Source organism: Cibotium barometz, chromosome 32, assembly GCF_041138505.1.
Source record: "Cibotium barometz isolate CiBa-2024 chromosome 32, ASM4113850v1, whole genome shotgun sequence".
Lineage (NCBI taxonomy): Eukaryota > Viridiplantae > Streptophyta > Polypodiopsida > Cyatheales > Cibotiaceae > Cibotium > Cibotium barometz.
In genome coordinates this window covers 50,929,996-50,950,038 of record NC_141077.1, presented here as the reverse complement: position 1 = coordinate 50,950,038, position 20,043 = coordinate 50,929,996, and the positions used below count along the sequence as shown (strand labels likewise).

The following is a 20,043-nucleotide window of genomic DNA, read 5'->3' as shown; positions in this document are numbered from 1 at the left end:
ACTAGCTCCATCCTGTACCATACTGGGGGTATAAAATGGTATACATCAATGAAGGGGGTGTCCACAGCTCCCTGAAGAACATAGTATAGAGAGAGAGAGAGAGAGAGAGAGAGAGAGAGAGAGAGAGAGAGAGAGAGAGAGATTATTATAGGCATGAATAAGCTGCAGAACTACGCATAGTAGAGAGAGAGAGAGAGAGAGAGAGAGAGAGAGAGAGAGAGAGAGAGATTATTGTAGGCGTGAATAAGCTGCAGAGAGAGAGAGAGAGAGAGAGAGAGAGAGAGAGAGAGAGAGAGAGAGAGAGAGAGAGAGAGAGCTATGGAGATTTGAGTTGCTGGTTTTGGGGGGAATGGAGTGTAGGCTGATGTTGGAGGGGAGAATGGAGTGTAGAGAGAGAAGATGGAGGTGAAAAAAGCTCTTTTTTTAATACAATATGGTTTGGTTTGGCTTTATAAGGGGAAAAGAAAAAACCCATTTTTTAGGGTTTTTTGACCCACGAGATCGATGGGGGCTGAAAATGATGGAGCCCCCCTACTTGTAGTTACCTACCCCCCCCCCTCCCCAATTTATGAAGGCCAGTCTCTACTTTTTGAACCCCACATTTGTATTAATGAGGAAGACAAGCCTAGTTGCCCCCTACTTTTGGAGGACACTAAATGTGCACACTGCTCTCTTCCCATTGGTCCATTGTTGCTAATGAGGGTCATTAGCAAAGGGCCCAAAAGATGTCCAAAGGCTTTCTAATGGCTAACTGCCACATTCAAGGCTAAAGATTTCCCAAGATCTACCTAGATGGAACGGTACAGGCATGGCACATTGCCATGAGCATGGCCTGTGAATGGAACGTCCGTTCGCTTCTTAGCCAAAATGGGATTTTTTCCTTGTTTCCTCCTCTAATTTTTGTAATTTCAGGTATCTTCCCAATGTTTTTTTGGATTTTTGTTTTAATAGAGAGCTAAAGCTAGCCTCTAGCTATCTATTGTTGATGCCTATAATGTTTAAAGAAACCTAACAAATTAATATTAATTCAAAGATTGAACACTTACTTGCTTCTCCCGCACTTAGTGAAGACCTCAATGCTTCAATTAACCTCCATAGCTCCATGGAACACCATCAAACAAACAAACACAAACTCAAACACAAGCAATTAACTGGTGGATTTACACTCCAACCGGGCCAAATGAGGACTCTAGCAAATGAAATAAGTGGAGGACCCTAAGCTGAGTGCTCTCCTTAGTATTTAATTAAATAAATAATTTTTAAATTTAGGAACCATGAGGGTTTAAAAGGGGAGGGAGGGGTTCATTTTTCACATGCACAAGTTGTGTTTGGAGCTCTAGAGCACTCAGCTAACTTCTCGATAAATGTGTCATTTTTTAGCAATCTCTATTTCAAGGTAAGTATGTCTTTTTGGAATTTGAACTTTTTGGAGTAATCTTTAAATTTTATTTTATTTTTATAAAATTATTACATTGCCTCAAAATCCTAAAACAAATAAAAAGTATAAAATATTCTACAAAAACAAATAAAAATAAATAGAAATAAGTGGAAGAAAAATTTGGATTCCATAATCCTTTTTGTGATTCTTTAAAAATGATGAACTTGCAAAACTTCTTAGTGAAATGAAATCCAAAGTTTGGAGGAAAATACATATTGTTGTTAAAATCTTAAGTTTTGGCAAAAAAAAAACTAAACGTAGGGTGCATGTTGTTTTTTAAAATCTATGCTTTGAGCAAATTTCGGTTCTAGAACCCAACTTGTGAGACAAAGTGGATTCCAAAATCCTGATTCGTGAATAATCTGGATTCCAGAATCCAACTCAAGATCAAAATTGGGTTGTACAATCCAGCCTGCGCTTGAAGAAGTGGATTTTGGAATCCCACTTAACATAAAAAGTGGATTCTTGAATCCAAAAAGCACCAAAAGCACAAGGGTTTATGAGAAAGAAGGAGAGTAGACACACACATCTTGCCGAGCTTGGGAAGTAGAAAGAAGCATCAGGTGCGTTCGTCAAGATAGGCAAGTGGGTGTGGCAGAGGTGTGCGTTAGGTATGTTCATTGCATGGCGACCCCGACTATAGTGTTGTACTGTTGTGCATGAGCTACCGGCAATCTCGACTGCATGCATACACTACCAGCCCCAACCCCTTGCACTGTCAACCCTAGCCCCTTGTGCAAGAGCTACCGGCAATCTCGGCTACATGCATGCACTACCAGCCCCAACCCCTTGCACTGTCAACCCCAGCCCCTTGCGCTGCCGCCCCGGCCCTCGCTATTTGCATTGTGTGCTTGTGCTGTTGGCCTTACAGGATTTTAGAATCCCACTCCTCTTTCTATGTTTGAGGGATTCTAGTTTCCCATTCACTTCTCTTGTCCTCTCTAGCAGATTCTAGAATCCGTGATTAACTTTTTAGCCATGGTTGTTTCTTTTCTGCAAGTTATGCCTTCTCAATCTCAACTTTTTCATGCAAGCAAGAAGTCTAAAACTTCAAGGCAAGCTTATGTGTGTAACCTCAACCTGACTCAAGCTCAAGGAGGGGACACTCAGGTGCATTGATATCTTCTCACTTGGTTCTTGCATGCACCACGGAGCTAGGTGCATTGATGTCTTCTCACTTGGTTCTCGCACGCACCGCAAAGTCCCGGTTTTGCAATAAACAAGGATTTTTGTTGAAAGTTCTTCTCGTTCTTCTCATTGACAGCTTCTTGCTCTACTAAACAATTCCCTCGCGAGCCAATGACTCAGCACACCAAAGAGCATCGCCAAAAGGTGCCATTAATCTAAACATGTATTCTCAACCTATTTAAGGAGACTCAATTTAATGTAAGGAGACTCAATTTAATGTAATGTGTGTGCCTTTTAATCCATATAACTACATTATTATGCCATTTTTACTAATCACTTTCTTAATTATCATTAATAACTAAATTATGTCAAACCATATTCTTGATTACTTTTGATCCACCTTGAGCTCCCAACTTGTAAATTTAAGTTAGTATCAAGTGGGTAGGCCTAATAGTCAAGTTTGTTGATGACATGTGTGGTATCTGATACTCTAAGCCGCTCTTCTTATAAGAGCACTACAACTAACTCATCAAACATAAGGGAATTAGGGTTACCTTTCATCATAAGCCACATTGTGGATGCAAAACTCTGGTATGAATTTGGTAAAATTGTGAGAACAATAGACATAAGTGAACTTTTGAATAAGCTACTCTCTGAGATCTTTGATCCTTATGAGTGATACGGATCCACTTCTAAGAAAATAGAGGAAAATAGAGACTTACAAGAAAATAGATTATTCAACCCAATTAACTTATCAAAGACCACAAATTCAACATATTCAAGAATTGAATAAATAACAAATAAAATACTTAGCTCAAGGTAACGACTCAACATTGGCCCCCTCGTGTGTGTGGCCTCTCCCCACACATGAGGATTTACATAATTCTTTCATTCCAAAATAGGTCATAGCCTCCAAAAATACAAAAAGGTGCTTTTACTTGCACGGCACTCCCTTATGCTCAAATTGAGGTTAGGGTTAAAGCATACCACACTTTACAAAAGTATTAAAGTTCAATTCTAAGCTTGATAAATCAAAGCTTTCCAAAATAAATCAAAATGTGCACAAGCTAGCACATGTATATACAAAGCTTGTTTACAAAAATGTCTACCAACAAATAACATTATGCTCATTTTCCTCAATCTTTTGAATCCTCTTCACCTATAAAATAACCAACAACAAATTGGTAAATAAATATTCCATAAGTACAAACCATCACCACACACATGTAAAGTAACACAGGAATTTAAGAGAGCTTAAAATATATTCTCATAACATTCCCTCTTAAGTTTGAAATTGCTCTTAATTGAAAAGAATGGAGGATCTTAGGGAAGGCACAAAAGTATTTCTCAGGCACCCATCTTGCATCTTCACAACAAGGATGATTTTGAAAAGTCACCAAATATTTGATATATTGATTTCCAGTATGAGTTGATGTAATCTGATGATCAATTATAGAATCTGGAATCAAAACTTCTTTCTCACCCTCAATAAGAGGTGGTTCCTCATATATAGGATGAGTGAGATGTGATCCCCTAAAAGGTTTTAACAAACTCACATGCAATGAGTTATGAATATGCCAATAAGAAGGTAATACAAGTCTGTAAGCAACATCATTAATTTTACAAATCACCTTAAAAGGTCCATAAAATCTTGGGGCAAGCTTAATAGCCAGGAATTTTTCAACACTCTTAAGTTTGCACTTCTCAATTCTCAAAAATACATAATCTCCAATTTCAAAAGAGATAGCTTTACATTTATGGTTTTCTTTCATAACATATGGTTCTTGAGCATGTGCAATAGAATGTTTTCTCATTCAAAATGTTTCTAAAATTGATAGTGCATTGATCAAGAGCTTCAACTTTGTGTGAAAGTCTAGTAGCTAGAATAGGAAAAGGTTTTCTATATATAATGTCAAAAGATGCTTGAGTAGTAGCCGAATGAGGAGTATTATTGTAAGCAAACTGGAGAAGATGAATGTACATATCCCATGAATTAGGTTATTGGGCACAACATAGACTCTGAGGAGATATTAGTAACCTCAATTTGTCCATTCATTTTTGGATGGAAAGATATGGAAAAAATCTATCTTAGTGCCTAAGTTGGAGAAAAGAGTGATCCAAAAGTTACTGCAGAATAATCTAAAGTCTCTGTCAAAAATAATGACTTTTGGCAATCTGTGATGTATAAAGATTTACTTGACAAACATAGTCATAGCTTGCTCTCATGATGAGAAGTCAATGTTTTATTACAAGATAAGAAATAAGATTGCGTACTTGAATGGTCCACTATAGTCAAAATCATGTCATTATGAACGGATGTAGTAGGCAAACTTGTGATAAAATCCATTAATATTTGTTCCCAAGTATCATTAGGGATTGGGTAGAGGTGTAAGAAGCATTTGGTTTTGGGTATTACCTTTGTAGCTTTTAATTTTCTAACAAATAGAACATTTAGACACAAATTTTGCTACATCTTGTTTAAGATAAGGCCAAAGGAATTCTCTAAAGACTAATTGTAAAGTCGCTGAAACATCTCGATGACACATGTATGATGGAGTTGATGCATTTCCTCCAATATGAATTGTCTAAAAGGTTGTGTAATCCGCAATCTCTTCTAGAAGAAAAGGAAACCATCATGGCATGAGTAATCACCAATAGGGTTCTAATTATTGTCTCTAAGTTTAGTCTAAACCTCAGAAAAATTGGGGTCAATAGCATAGGATTCTCTCGTAGGACTCAAAGATTCACTCTAAATGACAGAAATGTCGTGAACACTAGGACATCTACTTAAAACATTTGTCACAATATTTTCTTTCCTTGGTTGATATTAAATTATGGATTGGAGACTTTGGATCAATGAATCCCATTTGATAAATCAATGGTTGGGTCAACAAATGATGAATGCTATGTTAGTCTATCTTGATTAAAAATTTAGATCCCATCAAATAATGTTTTCGAAGTCTTAAAACATGTATAACAACAACTAATTCCTTGTTGTATGTGCTATAATTTCTTTCTACTGGTTTAAACTTACAACTTTCATAAGTAATGGGATGTCCATCTTGCATGAGAAAAGCACCAAAACCATGTCCACTTGCATTAGTAACTATAACAAACAATGGTCGTTGTAAGAACCGATGCATGAGTCAATGCTTTCTTAAGCTCAAAGAAGAAGTGGTCCTCCAATCAAAATGTCTAGGTTTCTTAAGGAGTTCGGTTAAAAGATGTGAAATATATGAAAAATTTCTAACGAACTTCGTATAGTAGTTACACAATCCAAGAAAAGATCAGAGTTCATGAAATATCACGCAGTTTAAGCTAGTTAGCAATGCTTTCAATCTTTTTGGGATCTACTCAAATACCATTAACAGAAATAATATATGCCCTAAGTATTCAACTTCCTCTTGAAAGAATTTTCTTTTTTTTGAATTGACATAGAGCTGATTCTCTTAAAGAAGTGAGAACACTTTTTCTAAATGTTGTTCGTGCTCTTGATGATTCTTACTGAAAACTAAGATATCATTAAAAAAACACTACAATAAAATTTTGATATTTCAAGAATATTCTATTCATCATTCTATTGAAAGTAGCCTAAGAATTAATCAAACCAAATGGCATAACTAAAAACTCATATTGACCAGTTTGGGTTGTAAAAGCAATCTTGATCGTCCATTCAAATTTGATGGTAACCGGACTTGAGGTCAATTTTGCTAAAAACTTGTGCTCCCTTGAGCTTATCTAGCAAGTCATCCACTTGTGGTATCGGATATCGGTTCTGGACAATAATCTTGTTTAAAGCACGATATCGATTTTGGACAATAATCTTGTTTAAAGCACGATAATCTATACACATTCGATATGTCCCAAATGAAGAACTGTTGGGTCTAATCAATCCTTTCTCTAACAATTCTTCAACTTGTCTCTAAATCTCTTTTTTCTTAAGCATGTTAACTCAAGGAGCTTTACATGGCGGAGAGATTTTATGGATTATTTCAATTTTATGAACTTCTGGATGAGATTTGGGTAAGCCAAGAAGGTAGGTTGTCTATAAAGCAGTTAGAGAACTTAGAAATGAAAGGATCATGGAGACACATTTGGTTTAGGGTCTTTGGTTTAGGGTCAATCTAAGCACTAAGCTAGTTGACAAGAATAAAAAATGGCTTCTCCTTTTTCCTTACGGCTCTTTTATCTTGGGTATGAATCAAAAGTGAACCTAAGTCACCCTTAGTCTCTCCTTGGAGACAAATTTCTTTGTCACCTTTGGGCGGTAGCTTGAGAAGATGGCTGCTTTGCGGCAGTTTGGCAAGAAGTGGGACATTTTTTAGTCTCTTGAATCTGTGTTCGGGGTATCTCGGGCAAGTTCAGAATGACCAATCAGCTGCCTTGGCCACGTATCTCGATCGAGATATATGTCGCCCACCTAGGTTCGGTAAAGGTAGCCATGCATTATCTCAGGCGAGATACATGGCAACATGACCGGGCAATCTAGTCATCATCCCAACGTATCTCGGTCGAGATAGCTAGAGATGCTGACTAGATTGCACAGTCATGGTGGCGTGCCAACACAGCATGTATATTTATATCTCGGGCAAGATATGAATATGTATATTTATATCTCGGGCGCAATATGGAAATTAATAAAATGTTTCTCGGGCCAGATAATTATATATTTATCGTTTCTCAGGCGAGATACGTAAATCGAATAAATTATATATTTATCGTATCTCGAGTGAGAGATGTAAATCGAATAAATTATACATTTATCATTTCTCGGGTGAGATACATAAATCGAATGAATTATATATTTATCGTATCTCGGGTGAGAGATATAAATTGAATAAATTATAAATTAATCGTATCTTGGGCGAGATACGTAAATCAAATTAATTACATATTTATCTTATCTCGGGTAAGATAAGTAAAGCAAGTTATTAATTTGTATATTTATGATATCTTGAGCGAGATATAAAAAGCGAATGGTCGATGCCACATGTCTCGCCCGAGATATGTGTACCCTAAAAATCCCTTAACTTTTCTCGCTTTTTATTATCTACCATCCTTTTCTCTATTTTTTCGGAGCTTTTCACAAGCACCTAATGGCGTCGCTGGAGCACTTGTTGCCGTCTGTCGCCTGAGCTACTACTATTGTCGATCTCACCCGAGCTGCACCACATCTCTAGCATCGGACCCAAAGTTTTGCCCAGGTAGGCGTCCTAGTTTATTGAGTATTTATTTTTTAAAGCTTTGAGAAATTCATTTTCATTAACACCTTAATATAGTACAAAGCATAATTAAAAAAACTAGCATGGATTCGTCTATGGGTGGTTCTACATTTGTTTATGCGTGAGAAAACTGTAATTAACGAAAGCTCTGCATTCAAAACCAGGGTTTGCATCAGGAATTAACAAAAACCAATAATTAACCTTACCATCAGCCAGTTTAATTAAATAATCAAAACAGGGTCCGAACCAGTAATTAACGAAACCATCCAAACCCATTTAGCAGGTTATTGCACAAAGCTACATTAGTTTTTAGAGGTTTTGGTTGTTTGAGATATACACATGTCCCATGCATTATGATGATACATATGATACCTTTATAGTTGTCCTCTAATAGAGCACATGTATATTTGATGCGCTTACATTTGTCCTACGAGATAGAGCACATGCATCTCCTTTTCTCAATTGACCATCTTAAATACATGAAGCCTCTATGCATAAGGTCTTAATGCATGAAGCCCTATGTAATATGAACTATGGCTTCATGTAAAGCCTTTATGATAGCCTTATGCAAGATGCATTATGGCTTCATGCATGAAGCCTTTATGCATAAAGGCCTTATGATTAAGCCTCAAGTCTTTATGCATAGAGGCCTTATGAATAGAGTCCTTATGTATGAAGGCTTAAGCATAAGGCCTTTATGCATAAAGACTTAATCATAGGGCTTTATGCATAGAGGCTTTATGCTTAAGCCCCGCAGGCTTTATGCTTAAGGCTTATGGATAGAGGCTTTATGCATAAGGCCTTATGTATAAAGGCTTAATCATAAGGCCTTATGTTCACCACGTCTCCCACACATGCCATAATTCTACTATCCCCCTGTGCTGGGGGTGAGCCTGAATGGCTTTATGGTTGGGCGGTGACCTAGATGCCTCAGTCTTTGTGTGTTTTCACCATCTTTGTTTAATTAATTAATGATGAAATCAATATTTCGGGGACATATTATGCTCCCCCTAAGCTAGTATTCTCATCATTAATAACTCTATAGTACTCCCCTAGTAACCTTACATGTCATAGTACTAGTGAAGTGCCAACCAACCTCTCACACCCCTTGGCACATATGCATGTATCACCGACTCTGCAACCTATCATTGCTCCTAAAGCAATGAGGTGTTTTTGTCCATCATTAACAAAAGACCCTCTTGCCCCATGTAGACTAGAATGATCCGCAAACAGCATTTCTAAAATTGGTTCAAGTCTACATGCTGGCCCCCAAGCGGCCTATTTGCCCTTTGAGGCACATAAAAAAGCCCATAGAGACCCTAAAAAATGCCTACAAAGCAAGTAGTCATCTCACTTGGGTGATACAAAACTATTGAGGATGAGAGAGAGAGAGAGAGAGAGAGAGAGAGAGAGAGAGATGACCTTTCGGTTACGTGGCATTATGCAGTTTTTATCATGGCTCGTGAGTCACGTCGTGAGACCATCCCCAAGATGGTCGCACTCTTAGAGGCTTCATGCACTCAGCTTCGTGATGGATAGAGAGATCCACATCCCTCCACCATGATCGTTGGAGGGCATGCTAGAGACTCTATGTTCCCTTGACAACGTAGTCTTTGACAACATGGCTAGAGACATAGCAAGGTGGATGAGTACGTCGCAGCTTATCTCATCGAGAGGTATCCCGACTACCCTCTATCAGAGAGAGGACATTACAGCTGTTCATTCATGAGGATGGGTGAGTCGCGACTTCAGGGCCGCTTAAGGCGGCTTGGTGCGGCTGGTGCACCCATGTAGCTATGGTAGCACAAATTCTACCATGATATGTGGCATATTATGGTGCCTTACCCCATTATCATGAGATTCCGATCTATTTTGCGCAGTATGCAGAGTTCATGTTGGGGCTCAAGGTAGATTACCATAATTGTCGACCCGACGCGCTGGCCATAGTGTGGGACAGGAGGCCTGGTGACTAGGCTAGGCATCTCCCACCTACACTTTGGACACCTCGTGGATTGGAGATGCTACCATTTGCCATAGTGCATGAGCTAGGTGTGCATATTAGTCACTAGTTTCATCACGCTTCAGAGTCTATTCGACATGTCGTGGTTCTCTTATCGGAGCCGACCATTAGCATGGTATTCTCCCAATTTTTCCCTTCTAGAGTAATTCATTTATGATGTGTATTTCTATGTTGATAAGTTATCCACCTATATTTTATCTTGTTTGTGCAGGGCCCGGCACAGTTTCATACCAGGCTTCTACTTTAGGCCAGGCCGAGGAGAGAATTGGGACAGCATCACCTTTACCAGCACACCCCCTAGCCATGTGAGAACATTGTTTAAACTATTTTTCCATTACTTGTTGAAATATACAAGTGAATGGGTGTGTGCGGGAACAATCCCTTAGCAAGAGTAAAAGAGAATCTGTAAATGAGTGAGAAGCAGTGAAAAGGTGAGAGGTATCTACTAGGAGAGAATAAAGGGTAGCATGAGAAGATTTAGGATGTGTGGATATATTCTGGGAAAAGTGGAGAGGTGGAGAGAATCAAGCAAAAGAGATAGAGTGAATCAAGCAAAAGAGGTGGAGTGAATCAAGGAGAGATCAGTGGGTTAGATGCTTGGCATCTTGTGGATGTGAACTCTATAAATTGAGGCATTGGCCTAATGAGAATTTGTTAGTTTTTGAGTATCCATGCATACATTAAGCTATGAGTTTATTGCTCTCACTAATCTCATCTTAATCATCATCTAATCTCTTTGTTAATGATGTTGATTCTTGCATTTGATCCACCATAACTCATCACTTTGCTTGCATTTTAACAGTACTCAAGTATGCTTTCTTGTATTTGTTTTAATATTGATCACTTTTACTTTTCAGGATACCGAGCTAGCTAACCTTTGTCGACAAGTGTCACAGCTCACTCTAGAGTTACAGGAGTCACACCAGGAGACGCCAGAGACAGTTCGTGAGGTGGACGTCGAGAGACGGATCACATACTACCACGTGGAGCACTACATGAGGGAGTGGACGAGACTTGGCAGAGATGCAGCTCACCATCGTGTGATGCCGAGCATTGCTATCTATCCCCTTCTGCCAGACTCTTTGGTTTTGAGACCACGTGCGAATACCAGCACTGCAATTTGTGGAGTTTGCCTCAGCGAGTTTGACACTTGGGGGTGGTACACATTAGGGTGCCACCACTAGTTTCATCTTTACTTCCTTGTCTGCTCATTGGTGAGATGACTGCTAGGTGTTTGACTTGTCAGTGTAGTGTCGAGTTTGTCCTATATTGCCTTTGGGGGATAGACGACGTGTACCCAGGGTTGGCAGTGACAGTGCATCTTGTCTCACGGAGGCCAATCAGTAGCACTGATCATTGGTAGGCTATCCTAGACATCATGGTAGATGATGGATATGTTGCTGAGGATATGCCTAAGGATTTTGAGATTCCTATATAGAGAGGGATTTATCACCAAAGGAGGAGGAGGCATAGAGAGTATGAAGGGCCCGCATCGATGAGTGCATCTTACAGGCTCGGCATGTTGCTTTATGCACCCTAGTTGGAGCAGGGAGTTCGGTGGACCGGCCTCTCAATGCACATATTAGGTCGGTGGAGTAGTCTACACCTAGCCATTTTGCTGCTTGTGTGTACACTGACCTCCACTTATGGGAGATGAGACATGAGCATAGAGGCCAGGTGATGGATGAGGATCTTATTGATGCTGCTCTACTGCTACACATGGTGAGTCCTCAGCCATGGCAAAGGAGCATCTTACCCAGAGGACCATTGCAGAGCGGGTTGTACAGGAGCCGAGGAGGAGGTAGTGGGTACGTCATCCTGGAGCTTATCAGGTCCTCTCAGATGAGGATTAGACTTCATGTACGTGTATATCACATCATGCTTTTCTATCGACCAGTCTACATGCCAGTTGTATTTATGACCTCATGTTTCTATGTATGACATCCACGAGTTGTATCCCATTTTGATTTATAATTTGGACTATGTCTTTTGTGATTTTGTATTTCTAAAAAGTTTTATATATTGGACTATGTATTTTGTGATTTTTAATTTCTATAAAGTTTGTACATGTAAGGTGCCATGCTATTTTTTGCATAGGGGACCCTTTGGGCACTATGGAAACACACTGTCCTGCCCATCCGACGTCCAATGGTGATGAAACTTTGCGAGTAGTAGGGTAAAAGCCCCACGGACCTGCTCGCAAAGTTTCACCACCATCGGACATCGGATGATAATGATGCCCCACCCAAATCTGCTATTTTTCACATAGGGGACCCTTTGGACACTATGTGAAAAATAGCGGATGGCAACACACCATCCCGCCCATCCAGCATCTGATGGTGGTGAAACTTTGCAAGTGGTCCGTTATTTTTCACATAGGGGACCCTTTGGGCAGCACTATGTCCAAAAATAGCGGATGGCAACACACCGTCCCACCCATCCGACATCTAATGGTGGTGAAACTTTGCAAGTGGTGGGGTAGCAACCCCGTGGACCTGCTTGCAAAGTTTCACCACCATCAGACATTGGATGATAATGATTCCCCACCCAAACCTGCTATTTTTCACATAGGAGACCCTTTGGGCACTACGTGAAAAATAGTAGATGACAATACACCGTCTCGCCCATTCGGCGTCCGATGGTGATCAAACTTTGTGAATGGTGGGGTAGCAGCCCCATAGACCTGCTTGCAAAGTTTCACCACCATTGGATGCCGTATGATAATGATACCCCACCCAAACCCACTATTTTTCATATAGGGGACCCTTTAGTTGGGGCACTATGTGAAAAATAGTGGATGGCAACACACCGTCCTGCTCATTCGATGTCCAATGGTGATAAAACTTTGCGAGTGGTGGGGTAGCAGCCCCATGGACCCGCTCGCAAAGTTTCACCACCACATCGGATGCCATATGATAATGATGCCCCACCCAAACCCGCTATTTTTCACATACGGGACCCTTTGGGCACCACGTCCAAAATAGCGGATGGCAACACACCGTCCCGCCCATCCGACATCTAATGGTGGTGAAACGTTGCAAGTGGTGGGGTATCAATCCCATTGACCTTCTTGCAAAGTTTCACCACCATCGAGAAATCGGATGATAAAATGATGCCCCACTCAAGCCCACCATTTTTTGCATAGGGGACCCTTGGGCACTATGTCCAAAAATAGCGGGTGGCAACACACCATCCCACCCATCCGACATTGGATGGTGGTGAAACTTTGCAAGTGGTGGGGTAGCAGCCCCACTAACCCGCTTGCAAAGTGGTGAAACTTTGCAAGTGGTGGGGTAGTAGCCCCACTAACCCGCTTGCAAAGTTTCACCACAATTGACGCCATATGATAATGATGCCCCACCCAAACCCGCTATTTTTCATATAGGGGACACTTTGGTTGGGACACCATGTGAAAAATAGCGAATGGCAACACACCATCCCGCCCATCCGGTAGACGACAGTGATGAAGCTTTGCGAGTGGTGGGGTAGCAGCCCCACGGACCCGCTCGCAGAGTTTCACCACCATTCATCGTATGATAATGATGCCCCACCCAAACGTGCTATTTTTCACATATAGGGGACCCTTTGGTTGGGGCACTATGTGAAAAATAACGGATGGCAACACACCGTCCCGTGCATCCGACTTCCGATGGTGATGAAACTTTGTGAGTGGTGGGTTAGCAGCCCCATGGACTCGCTCGCAAAGTTTCACCCCCATCGGAAGTTGTATGATAATGATGCCCCACCCAAACCCGCTATTTTTCACATATGGGGCCCTTTGGGCGCTGTGAAAAATAGCGGATGGCAACACACCATCCCGCCCATTCGACATCCGATGGTGGTGAAACTTTGCAAGTGGTGGGGTAGCAGCCCCGTGGACCCACTTGCAAAGTTTCATCACCATCGGACATAGTATGATAATGATGCCTCACCCAAACCCGCTTTTTTTACATAGGGGACCGTTTGGGCACTATGTCCAAAAATAACAGGTGGCAACACACCATCCCGCCCATCCGATGTCGAATGGTTGGTTGTGAACCTTTGCAAGTGGTAGGCTAGCAGCCCCATGGACCCACTTGCAAAGTTTCACCGCCACATCGAACACCGTATGATAATGATGCCCCACCCAAACCGTTATTTTTCACCTAGGGGACCCTTTGGTTGGGCACTGTGAAAAATAGCGGATGGCAACACACCATCCCGCCCATCCGACATCCGATGGTGATGAAACTTTGCAAGTGGTGGGGTAGCAGTCCCACGGACCCACTCGCAAAGTTTCACCACCATTGAACGGATGATAATGATGCCCCACCTAAACCCGCTATTTTTCACATAGGAGACCTTTGGGCACTATGTGAAAAATAGCGGATGGCAACACACCATCCCGCCCATCCGGCATCTGATGGTGGTGAAACTTTGCAAGTGGTGGGGTAGCAGCCCCGTGGACCCACTTGCAAAGTTTCATCTCACCATCAGATATCGTGAACAAGGTGGATTGGGGGATCCCGTTGCCTATTGCTTTTTCTACTTCTATGACTTTGTGAACCCATGCTAAGATATAGGAAAAAAGAGATTAAGAAAAAAAAATTTAGATAAGTAAGATTAAAGTAATACTAACATATTCTTGGAATGAAGCTATCTCCAAAGTTGGTGAAGCTCTAAGAATGAGAGAGACTCCAAAAAGTGGGCCATATATACCAAGCTAGTTAGCATTTTATTGGTTAAATTAGATTATGGATAAAATCAAGATTTTTACAGATAATGATAATTTATTATAAAATATTAGAAAATATTAAAGATAATTACAATTTATAAAAATGATGAATGAATTAATTATTTTAAGTAATGAATATTTTTTAATAAATAAAATTTATTTCTATAGTACATAGAATTTATTTGATAAATAAATAATATAAAAATTTCTTTAGACATATTTTAAGTTTTTTTTTCAAAAAAATATGAATTTATATTTATTTAATTATATCATAATAATCGATTGCTTGAAAATAAAATAAATAAATAATTTTTAATAATTTAATTTAAATAAATAAAAAATTATATTTATTTGGAGGAGAGCTTTAAAATTATATTATATAATTTTATTTTTTAATTTTTTATTTAATAATTTTTTTATTTTTATTTTTAAAAATTTTTATATTTAAAAATCATGAAATATAATGGTGATCATGCACACACATGAGTGCAGCTAAACTGGAAGAAACACCCATCTGCTCTATTGTACAAATAAAGTGTCCAGGGCTTCATAATCCTTCTCAAATCTTCCCAAAAAATAAATACAAAAGATCAAGATAGCTAGTCCTCCCGAGAAACCATGTTAGGGCCCACAAGCCATACATGTACTATTATGTGAAGCTTCATAAGCCATACATGTACTGTCATGTCAAGCTCCATATGCCATACAAACACACCATGCCAGGCTCCACAAGCCACACATGTATGTCATGTTAGGCTCCATATACCACACATGAAATGACCAAGAGCTAGCATAAAGAAGAGATGCACAAGCGGCTAAACATCTTAGAAGAAAATATTGTTGGGCGTTTTGCCACATGGCAAAAAAATGCTGACATGGAACCATGCTCAAGTGTGAGGTGGCAATGCCATGCGTGTATATGATGTGTCATGCCATGTAGGCACAAAAAGTCAACCAAGTTGACTGTGCTAAGATGGCAAGATGACATGGACATTCTTGATTACGTGGAAATGCCATGTATGCATTTGATGTGGCATGCCATGTAGGCTTTAGGGAGTCAACCTTGTTGACTAAGTTGAGGTGGCATGATGACGAGGCATGCTGAGATGGCAAGATGCTTATGTGGAGTCTCCCCCATATGATGTGGCATGTACATGTAGGACTAAGACTATGTTACCATAGCTCAATTGCTTGATAAATGGCATAATCTCTAGGCTTGGTCTAATAGGATTCCTTTGTTTTAGACTTTGGGCGGACAAATAGTGAAAATTTGATTAAGATGGCTGGAAAATGGGCTTCCCTTACTCAAATTCACTCAAATTGTTTTTGTTAAATTCATCATGACAAGTACTTATATAAAATTTATATAATTAAATTATTAAACTTTTACAATTCCTCTTAGAGATTGAGAGAATTTTCTACAGAAGATCGGAAGAAATCCAACCGTTAAAATTGCAATTTGACAATATGGCCACATTCTACACATATTTTTATAACTTCTCACCATTGGATCTTCAAGGATGAGGTTCACATTTTCCAAGATCTTGAATAGAAAATCACATATTGCTTTACAATAAAAAGCAGCGAAAATATATTTATAAAAAATAGTTAAATAGCCAAAAAAAATCCCAATAAATCAAGTTAAGCTCTATGCAATGTGTACATTCATGTACGAATTGGGATGATCATTGGACTTGGGATGCGGAAGTAATAAGCATTGTATGTGTGACATATATTGCAATAAAGAAAGGTGAAAATGTAAATGCCAAAACTTCTGTGCAATGAAACAATCACTATAATAAATTGGATTTCCGATTAGGGGGTGCCATTTGAACACTCACTATATGTATAATGTGCCCCAAACACCATGCCACTAAATTCCAAAAAAAAAGTAAATTTGTGTAGATGCATGTTTTCAGGTTACCTTCAGGGTGCCCAACTGTCAAAAGTGGTGCCCCTTATCTTCCGACCACCCCTTTTAATAACCATATTATATGGGTGTCATAGTCAATCTGGGGATGATGTTCATGTCTCCATGGCATTCCTAAGATAATATCAATTCAAATGTTCTCTTTTCTTTTTGTGAATCCATTTTCCAATTTTATATTCTTAACCTCTTTAGTGCAATTGAAATGTAGCTTTCAGTTTATAACTGGAGTAGGTGTGAAACGGCCCTATTAACTTTTGATAATACCGTAGTGGAGTCTGGCAAATACGGCTGTTGAATCTTGATTCTTGAGGGACAGGCAGTGCGCGCCGTTGCAGTGGGCAATGGGGGCAGTGCTGCCAACTTCCGAGTGGGAGTTGGTGGCACCGTCACACCCGCGTGGCGGTGGTGGTGGTGAGTGGTCACTACTGGTCATGGTGTGTGCTCTCATCACATCCATTGCAATACCCATATTATTACGATTCATGAGAGAGGCTGCTGTTTGCTGATTGACAGCGCTCGCCAATACAAGTAGTACCGGAGTGTTTTTATGATGGAAGCGTCAACAACACAAAAAGCACCAAGTGTGCTTAGGGGCTCAGCCTTCGAGGCCAGAGATTCCTACTCCGTAGAGAGCACTTTTAATACTCGTTGCAACTGGCCGGGGTAAAACAGTTGAGAATCCTCTAGTAACAATGTTAAAATTGGCCTGTAAAGCGACCTTTTACTCCTCAGGTTCTGGACCCGCTTCCTTGATACAAGAAGTAGGTACATTGTTTGTTGTGTTGGGGAAATTATTTTACCGCCATCGAATCTTTTTCCTCCAATCGAAGATCGAAGGGGAGACTGTGATTTTAATGAACGAGCAAATATATTTTCTTCGCACTTTATATTACTTGAAGGGTAGCTAGCTAGGCTAGTAAAAGTAGTAGCAACAAAAGTGCGCAGGAATTCTACACAGAGGTTACAACGGAGCGCAGTGGGGACTGTGCACACGAAAAGAGACCTGGGCTCTGGCCCACCGCCAACTGGACACTGGTAGGCCAGTGAGGCTGGATGGCACATTCTGACGACTCAGCCTCTCTCTCTGCGCAGAAAGCGAGTTTTAAATATTTAGTTACAGTCGAGACTCGAGAGCCCAGACCACGTAACTCTTGCTCTCTAGGGAAGGGAATCGTGATCGAGCCTCTTGCCCCACTGCACCCCCTAAAGACGAAGGGTGTTGTATGGGGTGAGTGCAAGTAGCTCTTTTTTTTGTGTGTGTGCGTGTGTGTGTGTGTGTTTTTTCCACCCAAGCTTGTATAATGCAGCAACCAAAAATGCTGCATCAGCTCAGCGTTGCCTTGTTTTTCGCCTGCTCTATCCTCCTCCCGGCAGGTACGCAGCCAATCATCCAGCGTAACGATATTTCTTAATTCTTAAATTTATGTGAAACCCTTTCTTGTGTGTGCTTCATTGTGGTTTGCAATTTTTAGATGGAGCTTCAGTAGGTGTGAACTATGGGCGAGTGGCGAACAACTTGCCATCTCCCAAGGACGTGGTGGAGCTGATAAGGGAGCAGGGCATCCAGAAGGTGAAGCTGTATGATACAGACCCTACGGTTCTAGCTGCATTTGCCGGGTCAGGAGTGGAGCTCATAGTGGCATTGCCCAACGAGCAAGTGCATGCTGCTGCGGCTAGCAAGAGTGCTGCTCGCGACTGGGTGGCTGTGAACGTAGCCAAACACCTCCCAGCAACCAAGATCACCGCCATAGCCGTTGGCAACGAGGTTCTCTCCAGCAAAAGTGGTAGTATCAAGCAGCTAGCCACCCTGCTCTTGCCGGCCATGCAGAACATCCATGCTGCTCTGGCTGAGCTTCGTCTGGACGACCAAATAAAGATCTCTAGCCCTCACTCTCTAGCCACCCTCTCTTTCTCTTACCCCCCTTCAGCAGGTGCCTTCAGCAGCTCTATAGCCAACTCTATCATGAAACCAATGCTGGATTTTCTCTCTCAAACCAACTCCTACGTGATGATCAATGCTTACCCCTTCTTTGCCTACGAGTCACAACCTGACGTAGTCTCTCTCAGTTATGCCCTTCTGGAGAGCAATTCAGGCGTGAAGGACCCGAGGACGGGGCTACATTACACGAACCTTTTTGATGCACAGCTTGACGCTTTCTTCTCCGCAATGGCCTCCCTAGGGCACTCCAACCTCAACATAGTGGTGACTGAAACAGGGTGGCCATCCAAAGGCGACAAGGACGAGGTAGGGGCTTCGCCAAGTAACGCAGCAATGTACGTTTCTAATCTAGTGAAGCACATAACCTCTAATGTTGGAACCCCTCTGAGGCCAGGAGCGTCCATAGACACCTACATTTTTGCTCTGTTTAACGAGGATATGAAGGTCGGGCCGACTTCAGAGAGGAATTATGGGCTGTTTTACCCAGACAAGCAGAGCGTGTACAGGCTAGATCTAACATCTGCGGCTGCTGCTCCGAGGACACCATTTACATACCAAAAGAAACACAGTCATCATCATCAGCATCATCAGCATCAGTCAGCTAATACAAGCCGGGCGCGGCGGAGTAGCGATGTTTCTTGGTGTGTGGCCAACCCGTCCATCAGCTCGGCGGCCCTGCAAGCGGCTCTGGACTATGCGTGTGGTCCAGGCAAGGCCGATTGCTCTCTCATCCAGCCAGGCCAAACGTGCTTCAATCCCAACACCGTCATCGCCCACGCCTCCTTTGCCTTCAACTACTACTACCAACTCAACCGTAAAGCCCCCGGAACCTGCAACTTCGGTGGTGCCTCTCATTTGACCCAACAAGACCCAAGTAAAGTCCTCCACCATGAATTGTTTGTTATCGAGTTGATAAGTATTTGTTCTCGTCATACTTCAATTCAATCAATTTTGCGCCATTGTTATTCTCGATCTGACCTCGTGCCTCTCTCTCGCGCAGGTTACAACGGCTGTAAATATCCTGGCAGCCTCGGAGAGTCTTGACTCCACAACTTGATTCGCTAACACGCCTCTCATCACTTTTTTTTTGTGGTTCCGTCATCCGCGCTATTATGATAGATACAAGTCCCTAGCCATCCCATCCTAATCCTAAATTCTACTTATTTCTCACTCAAGCACCTATTTGTAATGCATTCCCATGTTCAGCTCCTCCTGCACAGGACGCCTCATACTTTCTTAGTTGTCTCCTTGCACGGTACCTTAGTTATTTATCTTCATATAAGTGGTGCGTTTGTATGGTTAACATGGTTTTTTTTTTTGGGGGGGGGGGGGAGGGGAGAGCTTTAACTTATATAATCATATCCGTATTCATTCAATCAGTCTCTACATTGTGGGTTTTCGTTTCTTTGACTTATCTCATTTTATTCGTTTTTCTTTAAAAGTTAAAGACGCCCTTCCAAATATTGTTGAAGGCTAATTGGTTTCACCGGCACCGCCAGTCATTTTGCACAGGATCCCGGTCAACAGCTCAATTTTTTTGAAACCAACAGCACTAGATTCAAATGTTCATTTGATCTTATTTACATCTTTGCCTTTGGCTCTTAGTGATGCGTCGTGCACATCTGGTGTCCACACTCTTCGATGGAGGAGCC

At 41.1% G+C, this 20,043-nt stretch overlaps 1 protein-coding gene across 1 annotated transcript; it reads left to right on the top strand.

The window, feature by feature from the left end:
• Positions 1-17,537: 17,537 nt before the first annotated feature.
• LOC147620311 (glucan endo-1,3-beta-glucosidase 14-like) lies at positions 17,538-19,690 on the top strand. Its single transcript, XM_086772505.1, has 3 exons — positions 17,538-17,826; positions 17,925-19,265; positions 19,392-19,690. Exons 1-3 carry the CDS (start codon positions 17,754-17,756, stop codon positions 19,433-19,435), a joined length of 1,458 nt encoding a protein of 485 aa, XP_086628631.1. The 5' UTR covers positions 17,538-17,753; the 3' UTR covers positions 19,436-19,690.
• The last annotated feature ends 353 nt before the right edge of the window (positions 19,691-20,043 follow it).